Here is a 17,350-nt window from a genome sequence, read left to right on the forward strand (position 1 = left end):
AGACTTCCTTCCCATTTTCAAAGCATACCATTTCTAGATTTTATTTATTTATTTCTCTGATTTCTAGGCTGCCCACTCATGGTAACTAAGCAGTCATAAATATCTGTATATATTGCATGTGGCAAACTGAGTAGGATATTTGGAAAATGCATTTTCTTATGAAATTATACATTCATTTTCTCAGAAGTAAGCCCTACTAAGTTCAGGGGAATTAAATCATTACCCTATTAATGATTGTAAAATAGGTATTAGTACTGAAAATATAGTAAACTAACATACTTTTATAGTGATGTATAAGACAATATGAATAAAACTCAGAAGAACTGGACATGGATTACTAGAATAGCTAACATGGATTTCATTACATTATCTAATTGAGAAAGAATGTTAAGGTTTAATAGAATGGATAGTATGTCATATAAAACCAGTTTTTCAGTAATAATAAAAACTCCTGGCAATATAATCACTGCGTTTTGGGACGTTACACTTAAATGGAAAATTATATTCCTTCTAGAAGTTAATACTGATATAATCGTTTACATTTTTGTCTGTTTCAGTGCAATGAGAGTGTTACTGTCTAAGCTTCCAAGACCATGGATTGTAGATGAAAAAAAAGATGACGGATACACTGCTTTGCATTTGGCAGCACTTAATAATCATGTAGAAGTAGCAGAACTTTTGGTACATCAGGTAAAATTTCCATTAATTGATTTCATGCCAGAAAGAATGAATGTATTATTTGTTACAAATAGATGCATACATTTGCTTACAATCCATTTTTTACATCCAGATAAAGGTACTTTTTAAAATTAATTATTAAGACATTTATTGTGTTACTACTGATTCTCTTAGGGATAGCATAGTGGGGGTAGCACAGGTTTCCAGAAACTAAGCTTTAATATAATCAGCTATCTTATCTTGTACTTGGATATTTTATTGAGATTTTGGAGATGCATATATTTCTTTTTTTCTAATTTATATAGCCACTTTTGTGAGATGAATCCCTTAGTTAAATAATTGAAATATATAGTTTATTCAAAGAAAAGAACACTGAACTTTATAATATCCATATTTGCTCAGAAATAAATGAAATTTATTTCTGAGCAAATATGTTATGCTATAGAAAGCATCTAGGTTAAAGCAAGTTGAAAATATAATGAATGAATAAAGTTCAAAATAAAATAAAGGAAAATAGAACAATATACCAGCCACTAAGCTTAGGATAATGACAAAATAACAGCCAGTAACCAAGATAAAATAAGAAAATTGAGCCATTCAGTCACTACGCTCACTCTTCTCCAACAAAACAGCATGTAGGAAAAGCCAGATGAAGTGATAGAATTGAAACTTGTTACTGATAAAAAATAGCTATAGAATGCCCATTTATTTTGAATGAATTTAAGTCATATAAATTGCATCCTAGATTACCAAATGAACTGTATTGGGTTTATTTCCTTCCATTCAATCATGTCCAAGTCCTTGTTAATTTAATTAATCACATTTTTGGTCAGGCAGTTTAGATTTTGGGAAAGCTACAGGCATAATACATCTTAATTTAAACAGAGTATGTGACAGAGTATCCCATGACAGTCTGATTAGCAAGCTGCGTAATTGTAATCTGGTTGGCATGACCCTTTAATTGATACATAATTGGAAATCATACTTGAACAATGTTCATAAATGGTTTCTCATCAAAATATGAGACATAATGTGTGGGTATAATAATCATAAATTGGATGGTTAGTTATTTAGGGGGCTTAGTATCCTAGGAGACAAAAATAAAATAAAGGAGCTTAATTAATTAGAAAAATTGGCTAGAAATAATATTATGAAATTGAACCTAGATATACAAAAGAAACACTGAAGTTTTAAAAATTAAAAGGGAGCTACAAATGCTAAACCAAGAGAATGACTTGGAAAATATTTTCTTATTGGATCTACAAAAGAGGCTTGTTAAAAATTTGAAGAGATCTATGTAATAGAATAAAGAATTAAAGAGAAAACTTCTTTGACAATATTTGTTTGATGTAAATTAAGACTGTTAAAAGAAAAAGGAAGGAATATAAAGTTGATTTATTTGATCAAGGTTAAAATAAGTCATTTTTTGCAATGTTCTGACAATCCTTTATGAACTTTCAGGATAGAAATGGGGATATTTTATGGATTTGCTTATAGTAGATAAAGGATGGAATATGGAATGAAGAATTACCTATTTAACCTTATAGAGTGAAGATTTGTTAAGTTTGTTTATACTTGTGATGAAAGTTGGAAATCACTTTATATTTCTTTTTCCTGCACTATTTATTTTTTCCCCATTCTCTTCTCTTTCTCTAAGTTTAGTTTGTATTAGTTTTTATTATTGTAATTAAAATTCTTAATAAACGTATTTTAAAAAATACATCTTCTTGATGGTGGTGTCTGCCCTCTAGAACAAGTCTCCCCTTGTGATTTGAATTCCCCACCTCTGCCCCTCATTTTGCTGTTGTTTAAAAGAGCCCTCTTCACCCAGAGTGAAGTGAAAACCCTTGTTCCATAACACTTGCTATCTTTTATCTTTCTTTTTTTTATGTTTTATTGATTTTATTGTAATATCAACTGCCAAAGTTGTTCAGAGTCAGATGGCATATTAGTTTAATGTATTACTATTAATTAGTTTTTCATTCAGAAGCTATATTTTGTTCTAAGCCAGAGCAAATGTTTGAGCTATTGTTTGAGTTGACCAGAGAGGTAAGTTGATTATGTCCACTCATAAATTCGTATACATAAATTGTCTCAGTACTGTATACACCATCTCCTTATTTAATAACCAAAATCTATTCCTTAAATTGCTATGGTAACTAAATGATCACGCAGGTGTAAATGGTCATTAGACAAACATGTGACAGAGAGAGAGTTGCTGCAAAGATCACTGGTTGCTTCTCATTTAGATAAAGTTATCTCATATAGTGTCCTGTGCCTGACCCATTTCCCCCCTTCTTTTCATTTTTTTCACACACACAGCCTTTTGTGCCCTTGCAGAGCAGAGAGATTGCTTAAACAATGTATTTCTTCCTGTGCTGCTTTCCTCCACAGAGTAGTGCTTCCCTAAAAAGTACTAACCTCAAGTGAACAAGCTTAGCCCTATAAACTTAATTAGTTTATTAGAACTCTCCCACCAGCTGCTACTGCTGCCCCGAACTGATCAGACCTTAATCTGCTTCACACTGAAAGCTTTTGTTGTCAGGTTCTAAAATTCGTTGGTAAGTGTAGGCACTGGTCAGAAAATGATTTTGCATCATATTTCTGAGTGATCACTAAATGAGGTATCCCTAAACAAAGAGTGGCTGTACTGTGAAAAATATTAAGTTATTTCAGTAGATCAAATTCTTCTTAAATTTTGAAAACAACTAATGAAACATTTCATAAACTTTCCATATCAAATATTGATTCGTGGAAAATATTGATAAGTGCAAAATAGAAAAAATATAAAAATTAATTCAGTTTCATAAAATATATAACATTTTTTTAGTTGGTTTTAACAGTGGAGAAATAATAGTCTAGTATTTTTAATTATGCTATCATATATTTTCTTTCGCAAGTTACCCTGATAGTTCAGTTCAATTAATATGAGTAACATTTGGGATTTCTCTTTCAGGGCACAGCTAACTTGGATATTCAGAATGTAAATCAACAAACTGCACTGCACCTTGCTGTTGAAAGACAGCACACTCAAATAGTGCGGGTAAGGCAATAATAATGTACCATAAGAATGTACTTCTCAACTATACTACTGTAGTACGGTGTATTTCTAAATGGATTTCTAAAAGGATTATGCAATAAGAGAATTTCTCTCCATTTTCATGCTCTTATTTTCCTTCCAGAGAAGTTAATAGGAAATGTGGTCTGTAAAAATGATAGTCTGGTTGCTTTTCCATTTATATATTATGCTTAAATTATTTTTAAATATATTATCAATATATAAAATATTGATCAAAAATCAAACACACTGCTTATTTTATTTCTGATTTAATCCACCATGCATATGAGATATATGAGTAAATTCTATTACTCAATAATCACAATATAGAGATTGAGTGGGGGGAAAACCACAATATAGAGATTGAGTAGGGAAAAGTAATAATCATGGTAAGAGAGAAGAGGATGGAAAATGAACATAGGAAGAACCAAATTATTAGAAGGATCTGGAAAATCAAGAGAGCGAGGAATGCAGTGGTTGGAATATGGATTAAATATACGCTGCAGGATACTGATTATAAAATAGAGGTTGGTTCAATGTCATTATTAAAATCTGCTTGCCATATTCTTTGAGTTTGTTTCTGAATGTTTTTGCATATAATACCATTATACCGGGGGTGAAATGTAAAATCTGTTACTACCGGTTCTGTGGGCGTGGCTTGGTGGGGGGGTAATGTGACTGGGTGGGGGTGGCCAACTTTTTTTAAAAAAAAAACTTTTCAAAGCATTTTTTCTAATGCTTTGAAAAGCCTCCTTGCCGATCAGGAACTCAGCTGGGATCGTCAGAGACTTTTCAAAGCATTTTTTTAACCACCTCTTCGGCCAAGAGGTTGCAGAAAAAAATGCTTTGAAAAGCCTCTGATGATCCCAGCTGAGCCGCGCGATCAGAGGCTTTTTTTTTACTTTTAAAAGCATTTTTTCATCGGAAGAGGTTGTAGAAAAAATGCTTTTAAAAGTTAAAAAAAAGCCTCTGATGATCGTGCGGCTCAGCTGGGCATGGGAGGAGGCACAGGGATTTTTGCTATCAGTTCTCCGAATCACCCGCCGCCATCGCTACTGGATTGGGCAATCCGGTCCGAACCGGGAGCATTTCACCCCTGCATTATACCAACATATCTGTGGAAAATTGCATTGATCATGTCGGTAATTTTTCATGTATTTACTATAATAAGAGTATTGGAGCAATTTCCTTTTTGGATATCCATTGTTATCTACTTACTCTTTTAACCATGATTTACTAATTTATATTCAGTGAGCATATCAATCGATGAAAATAAGAGTAAAAGAAAAATTTAAGTATAGGCTGCAAAATCTAAGAAGAAACTGTTATAATAGCCTTGAATAGCTAAGTTTATGAGCTGTTTTTAATTTTCAATGTGTTTTTAATAAATGTATTTCTATTTATTGCAAAAGATATTCAAAAACTTGAAATTTTATTTGCTTTCAGCTTCTAGTTCGTGCAGGTGCTAAATTGGATATTCAGGATAAAGATGGAGATACTCCCCTGCATGAGGCCCTGCGACATCATACTTTGTCGCAGCTTCGCCAGCTCCAAGACATGCAAGATGTGGGCAAGGTAGATACAGCTTGGGAGCCCTCCAAGAATACAGTAAGAAAACTATTTTGGTTCTTCTCTGTTAAATTTTGTCTTTCCAGTAGGCTGTAAAGCAGGGATGTCAAACTCCAGCCTGCGAGCTGGATGTGTCACGTGCTGGTCACGCCCACCCCTGGTTTAACAAAGGGGGGAAAAGTTGTGATACGTCATGTGATGATAATGTGGCGCTGTGAGTTTGACACCCCTGCTGTAAAGGCTCTTTTGCTTTGGTCTGCTTTCTGTTCTCTGAAAACAGTTATTTAAAGATTCTGTGCCAGTAAGTAAATACTATTTGATACCACAATAAACCTGGATGTGTATATGGCAAAAGCTATACTAATTTTTTTAAAATGTTTCAATTTCATTTAATTGAATTTTGATATCTTTAAACATTAATACCTATAGTTAAAGAAGTTAATTTGAATAGAGGAGATCTAAAACATTTGCAGTTTGTTTTGTGTGTGTATACATATGTGTAAATTGTAAGTATTTAGTACGTGTGATGACATCTCTGTTGCAAAAAGTATCTATGGGATCAAGCAGCATATACATTTATTATTATTATTATTGACTCCTTTTTATTCAATAACTAGTTTAAAGTAGAGTTATTAAAATGGATTGCAGAGAAATGTTGCATTAATATTATAGTAGTGTTAGCAGGAAGGTTAGTTGTTGAATTTTAAAATATGAACAATGTCAGAATTGTTGTAATTGTGAAAATAACTTTGAAGATCAGGAAGAACAGCTTGTAATCAATACAGTGGTCAGATAAGAGAAATCTGAGTCCAGGAATGTAGGCAGGAATGTAATTTGAGAAATCGCCTCAGACTTGACACCCCCCCCCCTTAATTTTCTTGAATGTAAAGGCAGAGGGGGGAAGAGACTCATTCAGACTTGCAAGGTTTTTTGTAATCTTATAATAAAAGTAGTATTAGCATCCATAAATTGGGTTTTGTGGTCTGGACTATGAGGAAAACTCTCAGACAAAGGACTCTTTCAGACAAGGGTCTGGCAGGAGAAAAATGCATAAAAGGTTAATATAAGATTTAAGATTTTTCAGCATAAATTAGATCAGCATCTCCTCCTTCTCTTCTGCTCTTCCCTTTCTCTAGTGTTTAATAACCTTTGTTTTGAAATTTCAGATCTTCAGTCTTAGCAGGCATGGTTTTTCTCTTTTTTTTGCCAAATTATATTAGGGCTTACATGGAGAGCATTGCTCAGACCCAGAGGTCACAGTTCTTTTTCCAGCCAGCCAGCCAACCAGCCGAAAATAAAATGGAAGAAAAAAGATGGTGGGGGCTTGTGGTGGACTGATGATAGACAATGGGAAAAGTAGAAAGAACAGACGGGAGGGGGGGCGGGGGAGAGAAGCAGGCATAGGAGAAAAGAAAAAGAGTGAGGAAAGCAATAGAAGAAAGGGGGGAAATACGGTATGCATATGCAACCCAAAGAGTCAGAAGGTGTGTGTTTGATGAGGAAAAATTGTGGAACTATTTTGCATCTTTTAGCAGTCCTTCTTCATTGCAAATATACATTTTGTAATGTTTGGGATTTATCATCCTATTGGAAGGTAACAAATGTTGAAAGACATAATTTTGGAAGAAATTATTTAGAAATTATTTGGGCAAATTTACTTGTCTGTTCTGTTGAAACAAAAATTTGTAGGTGGCAGATGATTTGTTATTCCTTCCACCTGATAAGTATATTGTGAGAGTGTTGGCATGTCAGTCGCACTTTTCCAAAAGTACCTAGAGACCCAAAAGAAATAAGGAAATCCAGATTAAAGATATCTTAATTTTGTACAACATTGCATTCTAGAACTGCATTTACTAAAACCTATTACTAGTAGTTATACCTGCACATAGGTACCGTATTATTTTTATTTGCTCTTTGATGATATTTTAGGTATCTAAATATTTGAATACAAATATTCAAATATTCAAATAGAATATTTGAATACAAATTCAAAGAAGTTGCTTTTTTACTTTCTTTCAGTTGATAATGGGATTGGGTACTCAGGGAGCAGAGAAGAAAAGTGCAGCATCTATTGCCTGTTTCCTGGCAGCCAATGGAGCTGACCTTGGTATTCGTAACAAGAAGGGTCAATCACCCCTTGACTTATGTCCTGATCCTAGCCTCTGTAAAGCATTGGCTAAATGCCACAAAGAAAAAATCAGGTTTGTATTACAAGGAAGTACTCTACAATACTTACATTTCACTACATAGTCTATTTTGTACAGATTAGGTAGATAGTGCTTTACTTTAACCTGGGTTAAATTTAATTATAATTGCCTCACGGCTATTTTAATTACTTAAATTGTTGTCATTCTGGTCAATAGACAGCTTGTCATACTAGAATGATTGTTGTATAAATTAAATGGGAAACATTTCCCCTGGCAAATTCTGCTATATTTATAGCAATAGTACTTATATACCGCTTCACAGTGCTTTACAGCCCTCTGTAAGCGGTTTACAGAGTCAGCATATTGCCCTCAACAATCTGGATCCTCATTTTATCAACCTCAAGGATGAAAGGCTGAGTCAACCTTGAGCCTGGTAAGATTTGAACTGCCAAATTGCAGGCAGCTGGCAGTCAGCAGAAGTAGTCTGCAGTACTGCATTCTGACCACTGCGCCACCATGGCTCATACATACATACATACATACATACATACATACATACATACATACATGTCTTTATTTGATCAACCCCCTTTTTTTTTTAAAAAAGGAACATATTTTATTCATTATACTTTAAACTTATATTTTTGTTTTTATGCTGACCAAGTTAAAGAACTAACACCTTCATTCATACAGCATACTAAGCTTTGATTAGTTTGAATCTATATTAGGTTTTTTTTATGCCTTAGCACATTATTTCTGTTACAATTAAATATGTAACAGAAAAACTCAAACAAGGATTTATTTCTCTGTCAAGTTAAGGATGTTGTATAAGCAGTTTTATGTAGTTTTATGTTGTATCTTCAGAGTAATTCGGTTGTTTTAACTGAGCCAGGTGATAACTGCAACTCAGTTTACAAATACGATGTAAAGTCCTATTGACCTCACCAAGATATGCTTCCAAGTCAGCAGATAAATTTGCAAACTCAGTCATCATCTTCTAAAATGCTTTCTGTAAGATTGTCAGAAAGGATCATATTGTTATTTTCCTGAATTTATAATTACAAATAATTACAAATGTTAATAATACTCTGAGTTTTGGATATTATATTCAATGTGTACATAAATATCTGAATGTAGGCTTGTGTTTAGTGGACAGGTTGGTTCCCGGAGTCCTTCTATGATCAGCAATGATTCCGAAACCCTAGAAGAATGTATGGTATGTTCTGATATGAAGAGAGATACTCTATTTGGTCCATGTGGGCACATTGCTACTTGTTCCTTGTGTTCACCAAGAGTCAAGAAATGCCTCATTTGCAAAGAGCATGTTCAATCAAGAACAAAGGTGTGTGCTTAATTTTTTTCATAATTTCAATACGGTCAAATATTGGGTAATGCCTTACCTTTAAAATGAAGCTTATAGCAAATGCTTAAACAAAGAGCAGATATTCCAGTTGTTCACAGTTTAAACTCTTTTGTCAGAAGGAATTAATTATCTTTACAACAGTATTTCTCCCCATAATCTTATTTAATGATGTATTCTATTAAATCTAGCATGTATAGTCCTAATTTAGTGAAACCAGAACATCTGGTTCAGCATCCCATTTCTCAAAATGACAACCAGGTTCTAAGCAAAAGCAATAATAATTCCTTGTTTTTTGCTGATTTTGTGTCTCTACATATAGAAGGTTCATGTTGGGATAATTGTAATTGTTTGATAAATATATCTTCACAGATTTTCTGATTTTTCATATAAAATCATTAAAATTAGGTAAAACTTCTCTAACTTGAAAAGGAGACAAGGATGATTAAACTTCGTTAAATAAGTTAAAAGGCGAAGGAGGGCTGTCAGGGCACCAGTCAGCCCCTCAGAGTCAGAGCCCTGTTTTGACTCCTTTTTGGAAAGCCAGAAGAGTCAGGGCTTACCTGACCTCCAGAGAGGGAATATTCCACAGGGCAAGGGCATTGGTAGAGAAGGCTGCCTTTCTAGACCCCACCAGTTGGAATTCTTTAACTGACAGGATCTGCAATATGCCTTCCCTGTCTGGCTGCCAAGCGACCAAATTTTGATCATGTGACTAAGAGAATGCTATGGTCATAAATGCAAGGATCATTTATAAGTCACTTTTTTTCAATGCTGTTGTAACTTTGAATAGTCACTAAACAAATGGTATAAGTCAAGAACTACCTGTATACAGTAGTATATACAGGGATGTGTATGCATATATGTACATTGAACCATATTTGTAAGTGTGTTGTTAGTTCACCTAGATGGGGTTTAAAACATTGGAGCTCTTTTTCTTTCCTCGGTAATTTGCAAATTTTCCTGCCTTGCTGTTTTTTTCCTAATTCTAAATAAGCAATGAGCAAGTGAAAAGTGATGGGCCTTATGTGGGATTTGGGGAACTTACTCAACTTTGAATATTGTCACTTGATTCATTCTCTTGAACTAGTTATCGATCCATCACTCATACTGCTTTTACTGTTTATTCAGAAAACTTCAATGAGGCACTTTTTAAAGCATGGAAACATACAGTGTGTAACAGATCATCTTCTCTTTATCATTTTTGAAACTACTGCAAAGTTAGTTTTGCAGAAACAATATTGATTCATCAGGAAAATTTGTCTTTCTATATGCCAGATGTTATCTTTAATAGGTCTTCCTACCACTTCATCCAGAATAGATATCAAGCTAACAAGCATTTAATTGAAGAACTAAATGCTATAAAGTTACTTTAATTTTGTTTTTACAGATTGAAGAATGTGTTGTATGCTCAGATAAAAAAGCTGCCGTACTCTTTCAGCCTTGTGGACACATGTGTGCTTGTGAAAGTACGTAAACAGTTGTTTCTTAAGAGGAATCCAGCAAGTTATTTAAATTGATTTGACATTAGGTGGTTATTATATAAAAGCTGATTTTCGAGTTTGCTATATTTGGCAAAGACCTTTATCTTCAGTTCTTTCCTTAAGATTGTTTCTCACTTATTTTTTTCTATCTATTAAAGTTGAATTTAAGTTTGATTAAGGCATACTAGTTTTAATTTTTTTCTTTGCAGATTGTGCCAGCCTTATGAAAAAATGTGTGCAATGTCGGGCAGTGGTAGAACGAAGAGTTCCTTTTATTATGTGCTGTGGTGGGAAAGGTACCGAAGATACCATTGATGACATTAGTGAGTTGTTTATTATTCCACAAATTTACTGTAGTAAATTCTTGTTTCCCTTTGTATAAAACTTACCTTTTTTCTTCTTCATAATAATAACAATAATGGAATGTATACATGATAGCCGCAACTATACTAGTGTTTTTGCCAGAAGTCTTTGGAATTTGATTCTTAATTCTTAAGTAAGAAACCTATAAATCAAAGGGCTGTTGAATCTAAATCCTAATAACTTTGAAAAACTGAAAAGCAATGCATGAAGGCATTTGAGTTTACATTTTTTTTCTCTAACACTTTGGATATAGAGCTTCACACCCTTCAGTCTTTCCTCATAAGAAAAATGCATGAACTATTTCTTTATGTATCATTTCCAAAGAAGTGATAGTGATTAGAAGACATTGCCAATATAGTGCAATAATTAAGATGCTGGGCTGGCATTGGGGAGACTCAAGTTCAAATCCATCTTTATTTATAGAAGCTCACTGGGTGACATTTGGACCAATGATTCTTTGTCAACAAACTCTATCCCACAGGTTGTTGCAATAGGAAAAAAGAGGAGGAAAGCTGTATATAAATCTAACAAATACATAAAATAAAGGTTTATCTACTTAAAGCTCAATTATGAATATTGGCTTTATGTAGTGATCTGTTTAAATTCACACATTGAAGCTGAATTCTGATGGTAAAGTTCAGAATTCAGAAGATTAGTATGTAGGATGGATACATATATTTGTGCTTTTTGTAACGATCAGCTTTAAAAAAGCTGTTAAAATTCACAAATGGAAATATATCAACTAGGCTAGATGAACATTTTAAGTAACTTTGAATGAAGATGGTGGTGGTGATGATTCTTGAAGCATTCTCTGTCATTATTTCCTCCTCTGTGCATTATTTAGCAAGTGGAAACATTCCTGTAATGCAGAAGGATAAGGATAATACTAATGTCAATGCTGATGTGCAGAAATTACAGCAGCAGTTGCAAGACATAAAGGAACAGGTAAATTAAATCAAATATGACAATAATATACTTTGTTAGAAAACTATTATGTGAGTATTTTCAGGGTAAGTGCTACATAATGAAAAATTCAAATAATACACATATTGAGGGAAAAATATGCTTCAAATTTATTAGATTCCGTAAAACATCAGGGATTTGTGCAGGCAGTCGCCAGGAGTCAACACTAACTCAATGGGTAAATAAATATATATTATTTATATAATATGTTTTCCTGACTATTTTTGAATAAAATATACAGAAATATAAACTAAATCTCAGAAAAGCATAGTGTGACATAAATTTAAAAAGTAGAACTTGCATGTGTAAGTACAGTTGATATGCAAGATTAAAGGTAAATGATTTGAGGCATTATTTCCATTAAATCTTAAATGTTATTTTACATGGACAAATATCTTTGCAAATACCTACTTTCAAAGTATAAAGTCAGTAAATACTATATTTTTGCCTGAGATTAAAAAAAAAATTCTGGAGAGTGTTCTTTCATCGTACCTTATTGTCATACATAAAAACGTTGACTGACTTTCTTGAAATAAACCAATCTGAAATATTATAAAAAATAGACAGCTTGTGAGGCTTTCCTTTGAAGCCGTAATAGACAGCAGTGTTAAATTCAACTCTATTTCTTTTGAACTAGGGAAGTGAGGAAGTTCTACCGTGATGCTACTGCTTGGGGAAGTATCCATCATGATAATGCCCATATCTATTTATCCCTCATTCTCTCTGCCCATTTCTGCTTTAGTGCATAGTCACCTTCAGCAGTTGTAACCGCCCTGGTATAATGTGAGTCCTTCATTAGGTGATTTCTTATTTGATAGTTCTCTAAGTTCTGTATAATAATATATTAAAATAGTGTATTAAATATAAGCTAAACTACTTTTAGGTAGAATGATGTTAACTCTCCTTAGTATTTGCCATTTGTTTCTGCAGTTTGAGTTTTCTGGAAATATGTGTACAAGATTAACTATTATAGTTGATGATTGTTCTAGCCAAGGAAACATTTATTTCTTTGTTTCTCTCTTACAGACCATGTGCCCTGTATGCTTGGACCGCCTGAAGAATATGATCTTTCTCTGCGGTCATGGAACCTGTCAGCTTTGTGGGGATCGAATGAGTGAATGTCCTATCTGTCGAAAGGCTATTGAACGAAGAATTCTTTTGTATTAAAATGTCAAGTGACTTATGCTTGTGACATTATTACTACATTTTTCTTTTTGGATCCCCATAAATTGGTATGAAAGGTAGTTGTAAAGATATGTCTAGCATTACAGGAAGAGTTACATTGTAAATGCTGATGTCTACAACACAGATTATTATTTGCACAATCAACTTCTACCATGAAGAAATTTAAAGTAAGATTGGATTACTTATCAACACAGTTTGTTTATATCTTCTCCAGAACCCCTTTATGTTAAAGGGATAATCCTGATTTTCTAGCTTGGCATTTCTGTTTTACACGTAGAGACTCTTAATTTCAATGATATTAATTTTTATATTGTCAGTTGCTTTTGTGTACAAATATTTTTAATTTTCTAATTTTCATAGTAATAATGTCGGTCAAACTACAACAACAAGCTAAATCCTAGAATCTAGCTAAGTTGAGGAATTAAAACATTTGACATAATATCTAAATAGCATTTCAGTATTACGTATTGCCTTTAAAATCTGAAAGCTGGTAATTCTGCATGATCAGTGGGTTTCTTTGTTTTTTTGAAGAAAAAGGAGAGCAAAAGTAATTTAGCATGCATTCTCATGACATATTGATCCTCCTATAATTTTCTATCAGAAATACTTTCTCCAGAACTCAGGGAAATTCCGGATGTGTTTGAAAACAATACAGGTTGTTACTAGTAATAAAAAGAGAACTGCACAAGCAAACTCTTATGCTTGAAGGCTATTTTGAATCTCACCTGATGAACTAATGTTTAGGACAATGACAAAATACATCGTATTATTTGGGTAGTTATTGTTTTAAAGAGGTATTCTGGCTACAGGGTTACAGCCATAATTTGTCATATTTAGATTTTGTTTTAAGTCAATGAATATTGAATTAGTTAAAAATTATACTAAGTCTAGTTAACTACTTTGCAAAAAGCAAATATATATCAAGATTATATAACAACTGTAGCTAGAATATTCATTATTTTTGCAAATGTCACAATATTTGTCATCTGCTTTTACTATCAATCCCTCTGGAATTTGAGGTAATTCCGTTAATATCTTCATTTTAATAGAAATGTGGAAGGACATAAGAAAACAATTTGTTTTGAATACTCTGTAGTATGATATACTTGGAACACCAAATATTAAATTACTTTCTAAAGATGATGCATGATTTTTACATTTGTAACTGACAAAAGTGCCAGTTCTTGTATTTATCACCAGTGGATTCTTATAAGCATATGATTGCTTTTCCTCTTAACTAATACAAAAATTATTTAAGAAAATTGCTTGTGGGAGTATTTGCTATTTGGTGAAATTACCAATCTTTGCCAAGGTTGTGGGATTTTTTTTTTTTAATTATTATTATTATCTTTTTGTATGCTTAGTTGCTGCAGCTACTGCAAATGTCTGCAGATTGCATTGTAGCAATGTTGATCATGTATTATACCAACTTTTCCTGGCCCTGGAGCCTCTCTGAATCTCTAATTTTCATTTTTAAAAATTTCTTTTTCTTAAAACATATAAGCTTGAGAATAGGCACGTTATTCCTCTGTTAGGGTTACACTAACATACTGTTTTCAGCATCTCCCTGCTAAAATATCTCTGGGCTTAATATTTTGGCTCTGCCCTCTCCACAAATGACGTTTGTCTATTTCTGCAAACCTTGGAGGGAAGGGGTTTTTTTTAGTTATCCTTTCCTGATATACTTTAGAACACTACACCAATATATAGTTGTAGAGATTCATTTAGTAAAATGTCTCATATATTGACAATATTTTTGCTAATGAAAGTGTTTTAACACTTAACTTTTGGAATTACCAGATATCCAGATTTCTGTATTGGTATAATTATGAAATTTGCATACATACAAATTTGGAATACTTGGAATAAATCCTTTTGAGTATATTATGCTTAATTCTTAATAAACATTGATAAGAATGACATGATTTTGCAGCCTAACCTTCTTTTAGCTGCTTTAAAATTATTGGCCTTTTGGAACTTAATTATATCAGTTTAAAAGGAAGCATAAAAGCAAAGAAATTGGTTTGGGAATGAAGTATAAATCTGTTAAATCAGTGAACAAACCAAACAGAAATCACTGTTTTAAGTTGGCGGTTATAATGACTATAATATTTCTTTATTGCTGTTCCTTCATAGCCCTTGCCAGGATTTGATTGGGAATTTTTTCACAGCTGGGCTTGGGAAAGAGGTAGAAAAATCATTTTTTTCATCTCTGAATATTAGATATGCCACATGGCACCATTATTATTTGCCATTTAATCTATAATTTCATATGAAGTATAGATCTCATATCTAAAACATGCAGCTTAATTTTTGAATTTTCTTGCTTCTCTTTCCTATTTTTTTTTTTGTAACATCTTATCTGAAAAAGAGTTCTGGAGAATTCAAGCATTTGCATATCCTTTTATGGCATTTTGGTTGCAATAAAAAACATTTACCCCAACTACAGAATTTGGTTATTTTTTTCCCATGAACCAACATAGCTGTAATTGTTTTACATTCACTTTCTGTCAAATATGCTCAAAACTATACATTTTTAGAACATGCTTTTTGTTTTGATTGGGAAATTCATTCCTGACTTGCATAATAGTCTTTTGAAGTTAATTATTTCTACAGACATTAGGATGCATATATACAGAAATATTTTTTAGACTGATATTTATTTATAAAAGAATTCAGAGATATCAAATATCTAAATATAAACATTTTTTTGAATCGATTTGGGACATCAAGTTTATGTTAGGAAATATGCTAAACATAGCATAATGTGTTGAATAATAAAAGTAATATTTCCCCCCCTCAAAGGATAATTACCAAAGATTCAGTAGCCAAATTTCTTGTTGCTTACAGACTTACTGTCTATATCCAGTCCTACCCCAGTTTCTGGAATATTGTTAGGATGGCTCTCTCCCTGTTAATATTGAGAAGGCAGAAGAAAGCATGCTTCTTCATGCAGTGTCTAAGAATCAAACACAATCAAATGGAAGAAAAAACAATAATGCATGTAAGATGTTCAGTATTGGAAAGAATGATAAGTGCTATATTGACCTCAAATAGAACATATGACTCATATTAAATCTTAACTTTTAATTTGCATGATAATTATATTAAGCTAATAATGTTCAAGCAAGAGGTTGCTTGAGATTCCTTAGTTAAGTAGTTAAATACATTTCATTAACATTTGTATAATGCATCTAATTGTTAAAACATATGAAACTAGATGTTGGATTTGAATTTTTACTTTTATTAAAATGCAAGTTGAAAGTTGAAATGGCTAGCCAAATCAAACTATGTTATAAATATATATTATAATTCTGACAGTAAACTAAATGGCAGCAGAACAATCAAGGTATGTTTGATGTGGAACATAGTGTGCTTCCTTCAAGATGTGATGTGCCAACTCCAGTGCTTAACAACCATGGTTCTTAAACTGTTTGACCCCATTATCCTTTTTCCCAGGCTCACAAAAAAAGCTCCAATTCTCATATTTTACATCTCAGTAGGAGCAGTCCCAAACTCATAAACGGTGAGTCTTCAATTCACAAACAAGCTATTACCAAATGCTTCATTACATATAATCACTCGGATATGCCCAAATTGTCTTCTTGGGCATAATTACCCCTCATTTTAAGAATTGCTTTACGCTGTGCCAATGCTTTTTTGCAGCTGTGTATATTGGAACTCAAAGGGAGAACCAGCAAAACCTTACAAAGTGCCTGGCACTATTTCATAGCTAATGTGGGAAAAGTGCAATGTGCGTACTAGGAGTTTCAGTTTTTATTTCTTTGGTGTACAATGTATAGTGGAAAGCAACAAGGCACACTCATTTCCCACACATGCAATTCGTAACATACACATATATCATATACTATATATAGGCTGCCATATTTAAATCTGTTACTTGACATAGGGAAGGTGCTGCTATTTCAATGACTTTTTTTCTTTTTATGACCCTTTAATTGCTTTATTCGGAGTGAAGTCGGGGCGACTGAATGGAGTTGAGCATTTACTGGCCGGATGCCCTTGACACGTGAAGTTCGCAGCAGATATTTTCTCTTTGCGCCCTGATAGAGAAACATGGGAGGCGAGCATTTTCACCTCTAGGCCGCTATACTTCTCATCTGCTATTTTAATGATTTACCTGAGACTATTTATTGAAAATTCCTGGAAACAATATTCCACTGTGGTTTTACTTGCTCTTGTGTCATTCTGATCCTTAGGGGAAAAAAGCCAAGGCAAGTACGTGTATCCTAAAATAACTGATAAAACATAGATTTTCCCTTTACTATAGTTAATGTGATCCTGTCATGCAAACAATACATTGTTCCACACAGCCAATAAATGCAAAGAAAACAACAACATAAATATTAATCAGAAATTTTTTTAAAAGAAGACTATCAGTTACTACTTGTATGTCCAACTTATTTTCATATAATTTATTTAGTCCTTGTTTAGAAATTACCTCATTTAGCAACCATTAACGATTTTTTTTTACAATTCTCTCATTTATTATCTTTGCAGGTCTGTAAAGCAAAGGAAAATA

At 32.9% G+C, this 17,350-nt stretch overlaps 1 protein-coding gene across 6 annotated transcripts in view; it reads left to right on the forward strand.

Annotated features, from left to right (window-relative positions):
- Positions 1 to 12,805, forward strand: part of MIB1 (MIB E3 ubiquitin protein ligase 1) — a 48,468-nt gene extending 35,663 nt beyond the window's left edge. For 2 of the 6 annotated variants that reach the window (XR_004593325.3, XR_015733350.1), the window contains exons 13-22: positions 558 to 690; positions 3,635 to 3,721; positions 5,183 to 5,344; positions 7,325 to 7,506; positions 8,602 to 8,794; positions 10,203 to 10,281; positions 10,506 to 10,619; positions 11,504 to 11,604; positions 11,740 to 11,800; positions 12,649 to 12,805. Coding sequence is in view for 2 of the 6 variants with exons in the window: in XM_034429585.3 (XP_034285476.1) it covers positions 558 to 690; positions 3,635 to 3,721; positions 5,183 to 5,344; positions 7,325 to 7,506; positions 8,602 to 8,794; positions 10,203 to 10,281; positions 10,506 to 10,619; positions 11,504 to 11,604; positions 12,649 to 12,789 (1,192 nt within the window). In the remaining 4 variants the exon portion in view is untranslated. Of the gene's footprint in view, positions 1 to 557; positions 691 to 3,634; positions 3,722 to 5,182; positions 5,345 to 7,324; positions 7,507 to 8,601; positions 8,795 to 10,202; positions 10,282 to 10,505; positions 10,620 to 11,503; positions 11,605 to 11,739; positions 11,801 to 12,259; positions 12,406 to 12,648 lie in introns of all 6 variants that reach the window. The other 4 variants (XM_034429585.3, XM_034429586.3, XR_004593324.3 and 1 more) reach the window with 3 other exon arrangements.
- Positions 12,806 to 17,350: the final 4,545 nt, after the last annotated feature.

Source organism: Pantherophis guttatus, chromosome 3, assembly GCF_059756535.1.
Source record: "Pantherophis guttatus breed Tessera chromosome 3, ASM5975653v1, whole genome shotgun sequence".
Classification (NCBI taxonomy): Eukaryota; Metazoa; Chordata; class Lepidosauria; order Squamata; family Colubridae; genus Pantherophis; species Pantherophis guttatus.